This window comes from Trichechus manatus, unplaced genomic scaffold, assembly GCF_000243295.1.
Source record: "Trichechus manatus latirostris isolate Lorelei unplaced genomic scaffold, TriManLat1.0 scaffold00102, whole genome shotgun sequence".
In the NCBI taxonomy this organism is placed as follows: domain Eukaryota; kingdom Metazoa; phylum Chordata; class Mammalia; order Sirenia; family Trichechidae; genus Trichechus; species Trichechus manatus.
Genome location: NW_004444038.1, coordinates 7,365,912 through 7,375,372, shown reverse-complemented (window position 1 = coordinate 7,375,372; position 9,461 = coordinate 7,365,912). Strand labels below are relative to the sequence as shown.

The window sequence follows — 9,461 nt, the reverse complement described above, 5'->3', positions numbered from 1 at the left end:
GGGGAGCGGGAGGGAGGGGGCAGTGTCTGCAGGGGGAGGAGGGGAGGGGGCAGTGTCTACAGGGGAGAGGAAGGGAAGGGCAGTGTCTGCAGGGGGAGGAGGGGAGGGGGCGGTGTCTGCATGGCACTGGGGAGCAAGGGGGCGGGTTAATGCTCTTTTCTGTCCCGGGTGATTGGTGGCATTACTCGCCAAGGTAGAGAACATGGGAAGGAAAGATGGGGAGGCCTTGGGGAAGATGAACCCGTTTCTCTGCCAGGACGGGCCAGGTTGTACTTGGTAATGGCCTCATCTCCGTGGCATCAAACAACCAGGGCCTGTTGCCCACGCGGGATCGGCAGCGGGCCTCCACCCGTAGTCACTCTGGGACCCAGGTTGATGGAGCAGCCACCGTGACCCACATCCACACCTGCCGTGCCAGCAGGCAGATGAGCACTCTGAGGACCCTGCAGCAGCAGTTAAATCCTCCTGCCCAGAATTGGCACCTCACTTCTGCTCAAAATTCAATGACCAGAGGCCACAGGGGGAGCCCTGGTGGTGCAGTGGTTAAAGCACTCAGCTGCCAACCAAAAGGTTGGTGGTTCGAACCCAGCAGCTACTCCACGGGAGAAAGATGTGGCAGTCTGCTTCCGTAAAGATTGCAGCCTTGGAAACCCTATGGGGCAGTTCTACTCTGTCCTCTAGGGTCACTGTGGGTTGGAATCGACTCGACGGCAACAAGTTTGTACTTTTCCAGATTCTTTCAGGTACATCCTCTCGGTAACTCCTCACCACTGCCTTTGCAGACAGGGAGGGTGGCTGAGCGCGTGGCCCCAGGTCAGAAAGCTGGGATGGGGGAGGTGGTGCTCCCCACCCTGCCTGAGGCTTGATGAGTGATGTGAACACGCCGCCGCTGTCCCCCCACCTCAGGCTTCACCTGCACCACGGTCACACTACACGTGAATTAAGATGACGTTACTTTATGCCAGCTCCGCTTACTCACTCCTGATTTTTAACACCCTTGGGAAAGTCCCACTTGTGTATTATGTGTTCACACCCAAGTTTTATAGGTTACCTTCACTCTAGAGTTTGTAATTTGGATAATGAGACAGTTTAGAGTTGGTCTGACAGAGTTAAGATCCTGTGGGGAACTAGCTTAATCTTCCAAGGTACAGCTTTAGGAGAGAGAGGAAGGATAAGACTTTCCCACATCTTTGTGAACGTGACCCAGAAAGTCCCCAAAGGTAAAGCCACTAAACCTTCCCCTGGGAAAAGGGTGTGGCTGCTCCTGAAGCATTGACAAGGTGCCTCAAGGCCCGTGACATGGTAATTGCGTTGTCAGGCGCCCGTGATGGAGGGAAAGCTTGTTGGTTTTGCTCTCGTTAGTTTCCTGTTAGTATAATTGACTAGTTTGTTTCTCTCCTTCCTTCTCCTCAAAGACTCGCGGACACAAAGGTGGCTGTGAAGGCTGCGTTTGCAGACGACTTTGACACGCCCAGAGCTGTTGATGCCATTATGAGCCTCATTCACCACGGGAACAGACAGCTCAAGGCAGTTACTAAGGTGACTTCTCAGGATACGGCATCTCCTGTTGTCCCCCTGCTTAGCGCTGGCGGATTAGCCGTTTTGCTTTTTCCAGCAGGCACAGGAGCAGAGTATGCCAGCTCTCTGGGGTGACTTCATTTTCCACAGCTGGTGGTTTTCGGGAACCTACTGAATAACGCTTTTCTCCTCCAAGAGTTCCTGGAGCTTGTGTATTTATGGTTTTCTGTGGGTGCCTGCGGCGGGGACTGCGCAGCCTGCTGGAATAGTAACGGCCCCAGCCTCGCAGGTTGTGGGAATTAAATATGGATATGTGCACAGCAGGGACCCAGGTGGCAGAGATGGTTAAGCGCTTGACGACTAGCTGAAAGGTTGGCGGTTCGAACCCACCCAGAGGTGCCTCGAAAGACAGGCCTGGCAGTCTGCTTCCAAAAGGTCACAGCCTCGAAAACCCTGTGGAGCAGCTGTACTCTGCATACGGGGGTCGCCGTGAGTCGGGATCAGCTCGACAGCAACTGACAACATACGCAGACCAGTGGGGACCGTTCCTGGCACACTGACCAGCAGACACGTCGTGTTTGCTAACGTGTTTGCAACGTGACCCCCGTTTGCCCGGAGAAACTTTGTGGCGTCTGAGCCTGCCAGGTCCTGGGGCGGGTTCTTGCCCCTGGAGACGTCCCGTCACTCACTCGGTTGTCTGAAGAGTTGAGGCTGTGCCGAAGGCTCCATTAGAGGTCATCCTTTTGCCTTTCACTTCTTCTTGGTGATACATGAAAGTCTGGGTTCTAATTCTTCCAGTCCAAATCCTTCGTCCCGTTTGTTCAGCATCTTCGTGGAGGTCTCTGTCCCTAGCCATAATTCCCAGAGATAATTCTGCATCAGAATCACCTGCATATGGGGCCAGAGGTTGCTTTTGAAGCAAGCTTCCCAGGTGGTTCTGAGGCAGCTAAGCCCAGTGGTCCTGTGCCTGGAGGGGGCTTCAGAGGGGACATTCCCCAGCACAGGCACATGGCCACTGTAGGAGCAGCGTCATCTGCAGCCAGGCTGAGGTAGGCAGTTACTTTGAGAGAGAAATAAAAATTTAAATCAAAACTTGGTGTAGGAATACTTTGCTAAAAATGGTAAGTGGTCAGGCAGATTAAACAGCCCAGTGCAACTGTTTGTGGCCCCCAGGGAGAAGCTGCTCTCACTAATTTGGGCAGTTCCAACGGCCTAGACCATTCCTAGCGTGTGAAGCCCGCTAGTGCTGCGTGTCCCCAGTGGGTCTCCATTTGTCTTCTGCTCTGCCCCACCAGCGTACCCAGCATGCTGCCATCGGTCACAGCTCTTTCCGTGTGGTGGTTCTTTGTTGGGAGGGTGGAAGGGTGGGAGGCAGGAGGGTGTTAGAGGATCAGGCTCTCCTGGGGGGGGGAGACAGGCAGGGTCATCAAAAGGGACTGGCTTTTGCAGTTTTAAATAGCACAGGTGATTCAGTTCCGATGAAACTGAGGCTGAAGTCAGTCCCACACGAGTCTGCCAGTTTGGTGACTTGGAGTCAAGCCTGAGAGGAAATGGAACATGTTGCAGGATTTCCTCATTATTTATTCTGACTCCGAAATCCAGCCCGTCCCCACTCGTTCTCTGCTTACTGTGTGCCATGTACCATGTCACATTCCCAGGTGTCATCCTCAGGAGGTGCATGGGCTTGTCAGTTCTCTTATCACCCCAGATTACACATGGGTGACCTGGGGCTCCAAGAGGCTAGGTGGCTCACCCCCCCGCCCCCAGCGTTTGCTGTTGAACGGCCAGTCCGGTATTTGACCCACATGGTCTGGTGCCAGAGCTCCTGACTTCACTACACATGAAGTGCAACAGGTGGACGTGACCGGCCGAGCCTTTGATCTTTTACATCCAAGTGGAGAGCTAAAAGGTTTCCTTTGCACACTGATGTCAAGAGATTTTAAAGAGCTTTCACTGGGCAATTCGTTACAGGAAACAGCTGGTCCCAGAAGTCCTGCTGTGTTTGGCGCCACGGTCTCCTACATCGAGCAGTTTTTAGAGACGGTTGGAATTTCTCTGGCAAATCAACAGGTACGTCCTTCTCTCTCATAAAAGCTTCACTGTGGGATTATCTACAGGAACAAGAGCACAATAGGAACCTTTTTTTCCCCTTTAAAATGTTCATTTTTAATGGATAATTATAATGCCAAATTAATTCATTTATATGCTTAAAAATATATGACCTTTTTTTAAAAAGACAAACACGCTCAGGTTGAATTTTTACTTATTTATTGAAATTGGAACAGCTGGCAACCTTTTATTAGCAGAACCAGAAATCAGTCAGTTTTAGCTACACAAAGTAGGTTCTCACAGGTCTGTGCGCGCTGATTTTTTGTATGTTTTTCCATCGTGAAAGAATCTCTGACTTTATGGAAAAGTCACAAGTAGGTAAAAGCATTTTCTCCCCCTGAACCGTTCAAGAGTGAGTTGCCAACTGGAAGCCCCGTCGCCCCTGAAATGTTAGTGCTTCCTGTGAACAAGGACCCTTCCCTCTGTAGCCGCTGACGTCATCAGCATCGGGACATTAACACACGCTGCTGCCCCTCAGGCCTCGCCAGTTGTCCGAATAATGACCTTGAGAGCGTCCAGGTCCCTGTGAGCCGGAACGGACGCCGTGGCTGCAGCTCTGGTTTTCTGTGTCGTCTGTAGCCAGAGGAGCCGGTTCAGGGGTTCAGAGCCACAGGTGGCATGGGGTCGGCTGTCTGGTCTCCTCCCACCTGGAGCAGACCTCTCAGCGTCTCCTTGACTTCTGTCCGTGACACACGAAGAGGGCAGGCCGCTTACTGTAGCGTGTCCTCCGGGTTGGTCCGTCAGCCGTCTCCTGGCCCGATGGTGGCCTGTGTCCTTGGTGGCAGCCTCTGGTCTTCTCGGTGCATGCACTCAGGTGCTGCCCGCTTTCTGTTCCTCCCGTCAGCGGTGACGTTGGCTCTGATTACGTGGTTAAGGTGGAGGCTACCAGGCTTCTCCACCATTAAGTTACCCTTCTCCCCCAGTAATTAAAAAGTATATTGTGGACAGAGACTTTGAAACTCTGTCGATATTCTGCCCCTCAGATGTTCATTTCATTCATTTATATCAGTATACACTGCTGGTTTCCTGTTTTTTTCAGTGAGTTAAAGTCTACTACTATCATTATTGGAGCCCTGGTGGCGCAGTGGTTAACAGCCCAGCTGCTAACCGGAAAAAGGTGAGCAGTTGGACTCCACCAGCTGCTCCTTGGAAACCCTATGGCAACAGGTTAGCTGTCATCATTTATTGTAATGCTCAGTGTCCTGGATTTGGCCAGGGGAGCCCTGCAGGTTGGCCTCTGTGTCCTTCTGACGTGTCCCCATCGTTCTCGTGGGACTTCCTTGCTTTCTGGCACGGGTGTCCAGGCCCCCGTCCACTTTCTCCGCCCCAGGCACAGAGCCATCATTTCTCCATGAGCCCTGCTTCCCCTTGGTAGAAAACGGACGGTGTCTGGAAGGGAAGGTCTGAGCAGCAGACATGCTCGTCGCGTCTGGGCCGAGTGGAGAGAGTGGGGAGGTGTGTATACGTACACGCACACGCACACGCACGTTTGTATCTGAAGTGCTTTCCACGTCAGTCTGTTTTTACTGAAAGCCAGGCATTACCACTGATACCTCAATCACAGTCCAGCTACAAAGGGTTCATTCTAGTTTTCTTATTATCTCCCTTCCCTGATGGCTAGAAACCCGGTTCCCTGGATCCTAAGTAAGTTTACTTATCTTACGCTTCTTCCTGGGTGTCCCATCACCCCCTCCGGCGTGGACACCCTCCTCACCCTGCTGGAGCGCTGCCTTTCGGGACCAGGCCGCCCCCCAGCCCCACGTGGACACCCTCACTGGACTCTGATGCCCCCACGGAGCACCCCCTCACCCCCAGCAGGCTCCCCCTGCCCCCGTGGGCTACTACATACACCCTGCCTTGCTCTGCTACCTGAGGGCTTCAAGGACTGAACTGCTCTGAAGGGGAAAAGAAAGGGCTAAAACACCAATTAAAAAAACAACATTTTATAGGCAGCCATTTTTTTCTTAACATGGAAAAATGTTTGGAATGAAGTTCCTGTAGTAGCAGCTGTTACGGGTGAGACAGAGGTGCGCCTTCTCCCCGGCCTCTCTCCAAGCCCCTGCCCACATGGGTGGTGGTTATGGCCACGATCTGGCACTTCTGCTAGCCTTGGGTGCTTTGGGTGTGGCCTGGGTGCCCACTGTTTGGAAAGCGTGCTGCCCTTGGAGCTCAGTGGCCCGTGGCGGGGAGGACCCCTCCGCTCTGGACTCAGGTTGAAGCAGGAGTCACGTGGCCCTGGCGTCTGATCTGGGGCCAGCCTCTGCGTCCCCACCGCAGCTCAGGGAGGGGGCTCCTGGTCGCCAAGGACCTTTGCTGTTGCTAGGTGCCATCGAGTCGGTTCTCACTCATAGGGACCCTGTGTACAGCAGAATGAAGGGACCGTTACTTCCTGCTGTGAATTTCTCTGACTCTTAACAGAAAAAGAATTGTATCTTTATGGTAATCTTCAAGTTTGATTTGTTTATATACAGAGCTATTACCTGGCAGATTTCATTTCCTTTTCTGGGAAGTCCTTGGTCTGCTTAGCCATTCATAGGAGAGTCTTTAACTTCTGGTCTGAGGTGACCACGTTCTTACAGTTTCTGTGTTCGTTTTTAGATGAGACTTTCCAGGTACTGCTGTTGACTAAGAAAAGGGGTCTTTATTTGGCTGAGCTGTGTCTGGCCCTTGTCAAAAACAGTTAACTCACTGTCCTGCAAACCCAGATGTTGGCATCAGGCCCCACTTTGGGCCACGTTTTTGTAACAACAGTTATCTTTGACTTGGGAAGCAGTAACCGAGGATCGGGTGAGTTTTACGAAGTTTGACGCGTGGGCTGTTTCTCGTACACGTGTTGGCGTTCGCAAATAGCAGCAGCGTCACTTTCTCAACCATCGCTAGGACCCGTTCTCTGTTGGGGAAGGAGAAACAGGGAGGCTGCTGGCTCCAGGCAAACCATGTTTATCTGGAAGGCGCCACTTTGTTGATCGTTGTTGGCCAATTAATTTGTCTAGCTGGTCGTTGAGATTGAGTTGGTCTCAGACTATGAAGCATAACATATGCGTGTGTCTGTACGCATCACGCACCATATGGGATGTCTGCGTTATTGTAGGAGCCCTGGTGGCGCAGTGGTTAACAGCTCGGATGCTAACCAAGAGGTTGGCAGTTGGAATCCACCAGCCGTTCCTTGGAAACCCTATTTGGTTACAGTGAATATGTCTGATAAAAATGACTTCATTAGTCCATGCGGCTTCTAGACTCTTCTCAGTGAAGGAGATGAGGAACGTCTTTTCACCCTCGAGAACATCAGCATGAGTTGAGACCCCCAGCATAGCTTGTGAATGCTGGTTCCCTGGCTTCAGCCCTCAGGTTATCTCATGAGGTCTGCAGCAGGGGCCCTGGCATCTGCATTTCCAACAAGCAGGTCTCAGGGCCACGCATGAGGAAGGAGAGGGTGACCGAGCGTATTCCATCAGCCCTTCCCCTCGAGCTCCTGAGCAGTTTGCAGGTAGTGTGGCTGGAGTGTTGAGACATCCAGAACAGATGGGGGGAGTTGGAAAGGGCCACTGCTTAGTGGGACTGAAGACTCGTGAACAACCCAGCACTGCATGGTTTCCCCCTGCATCCCAGTGGAAACAGCCGGCCACTGAGTCTTCATAAAGAGGCCCAGCTTGAGGGACTCAAAGCAAAGACTTGTGTCAGCTTGGTCTTTGCATGGAATTCACTGTCCACACGTCAGCGGAGCACGGTCTTCTGGGCTTGTCCTGACGTGGCTGTAACTTTGCTGCACAGAACCTTGCTGAGCACCACACCTTGGCTTGTATTTAGTTTGTTTCAGGAGAGAGCAGCTCAGCCACTTTGCATGGTGTGGTGGAAGAGCTGGTCCACTTCCGTCAGAAGGTGCGTCAGTACGCCCTGGCCACCAAGGAGGCCTCCCGGGACATCCGGCACCAGCAGCTCCTGGAGAGGCAGCCCCTGCTTGAGGCGTGTGATGCCCTGCGCAGGGGCCTCGCCATCCACGGCATCAACATAAAGGTGAGCAGCTCCGATCGAGGCCGTGGGCTCCACGCGCATCACGGGGGGAGATCAGCCTGATATGTACACGGTGCTTGTAAATTGACAGGCATCACACAAACATAGGATGGGGAGAGCGTCTGAAATCTCAGACACCGTCACTGTGCTGATGCTGCTTTTTTTCCTTCTAAACTTTATTGTTGAGAATATACACAGCAAAACATACAGCAACTCAACAGTCTCTACAATTTAGTGGCATGATTACATTCTTCAAGTTGTGCAGCCGTTGTCACCCTCCTTCTCTGAGTTGTTCCTCCCTCATTAACACAAACTCACCGCCCCCTGAGGTTCCTCCCTAATCTTTGCGGTTGCTGTTGTCACTTCAGTCCCATATAGATAGTTCTTAAAAGACCACAATGCTCAAGGCAGATATTCTTTACTAGTTCGGCTGAACTATTGTTCTCTTTTAAGATGACTGACTTCAGGGCATATTTTTGGTTTAAGATTTAAAGATTATGTCAGGACAATAGTTTCAGGGGCTCTGCTGATGTTTCTTAGTGAGTAAAGAAACCACCCCCCATGGCAAATTTGGAGAGCACCGTAGGGGAGGGCAGACTTTGACATTACTGCCTGATTTTGTAATGATCTCTTTATTTCCAGTAATCCTGGGGTGTCAGAGCTGGGACACTGAGGCTGAGAAGTGTCTGTGAGCTCAAGGAAGCAGGTCAAAGACAGAACCTTGTATCCTGCTTCAGTCCCACCTTCTTTCTACTACACTGTCCGACTGCTTAGACCAGGCGGGCTGCACTGGGCCTTCTGGTAGAAGGTAGCAAAATCACTTTTTTTAAAAAGCATACAGCTGCTTCCTCTAGGGAGGACAAGTTTTAAGTAAGACATGAACGGGGGACAGCACATTCCAGCTCACTCATCAACTCGGAGCTCACCCATTAACCCCTTCAGCCAGGGCAACAGCCACTCAGTCTAGATCTTATTTCTCTTCACAGGACAGAAGTAGCACAACATCTACATGGGAACTGCTGGATCAGAGAACAAAAGAGCACATACCAGGGAGCTGAGGACTAGATGAAGTCACATGGAACCACACTTTCACGACACAGCTTCTTGGCCTTCTTATATTATGATCAAAACTTTAAAGTTTTCTATTGTGGCTGTTAAGTCAACATTGAAATAAACTGATACTCTCCCACTGGTGTCTGTTAGTAATGATGGCCGAAAAGTTAATTTTCTTTATCATACCAACAGCCACAGACACCAACCGTTTGTTAGCTGTCGTCAAGCAGACCCCGACTCGTGGTGACCTTGTGTGCAGCAGAACGGAGCTTGGCCTGGCTTTGCATCGTCCTCACGGTTACCAGCAGGTTGGAGACTGTCGTGGCTGCCGTGCCAGTTCATCTCACCAAGGGTCTCTCATGCCTTCGCTGGCCTTCTGTTTCACCAAACGCGATACCCTCCTCCAGCAGTTGATCCCTCCTGATGATGTGTCCAGAGCAAGCAGGTTGGCCAGTGTTCTGTTGTGATTTGTAAGGTTTTCATTGGTTAATGTTCAGAAGTAGGTCACCAGGCCTTTTTCCTAATCTTAGTCTGGAAGCTTCACTGAAACCAGTCCACCATGGGTGACACTGCTGTAATTTGAAATACCGATGGCATCACTTCCAATGTCACAGCAACACGCAGGCCCCCACAGCACAGCAGGTGGTGGGTCAGGTATTTAGTGGAAGTCAGTTCATCAAAATCTCTGCATAATAAAGCCCAGCTGGCCTGTGCCCAAGGACCTGACAACCTAGGAGGACAGTGGAGCCGTGAACCTGAAGCAGTGTGAC

General features: G+C 51.6%; 1 protein-coding gene across 4 annotated transcripts in view; it reads left to right on the top strand.

The window, feature by feature from the left end:
• Nucleotides 1–9,136, top strand: part of CARS2 (cysteinyl-tRNA synthetase 2, mitochondrial) — an 81,280-nt gene extending 72,144 nt beyond the window's left edge. For 3 of the 4 annotated variants that reach the window (XM_023737394.1, XM_023737396.1, XM_023737395.1), the window contains 4 exons: nucleotides 1,416–1,539; nucleotides 3,490–3,588; nucleotides 7,435–7,641; nucleotides 8,625–9,136. In XM_023737394.1, the coding sequence (XP_023593162.1) occupies nucleotides 1,416–1,539; nucleotides 3,490–3,588; nucleotides 7,435–7,641; nucleotides 8,625–8,696 (502 nt within the window). In that variant the 3' untranslated portion in view covers nucleotides 8,697–9,136. Of the gene's footprint in view, nucleotides 1–1,415; nucleotides 1,540–3,489; nucleotides 3,589–4,666; nucleotides 5,356–7,434; nucleotides 7,642–8,624 lie in introns of those variants that run through there. The other variant, XM_004391438.2, reaches the window with a different exon arrangement.
• Nucleotides 9,137–9,461: the final 325 nt, after the last annotated feature.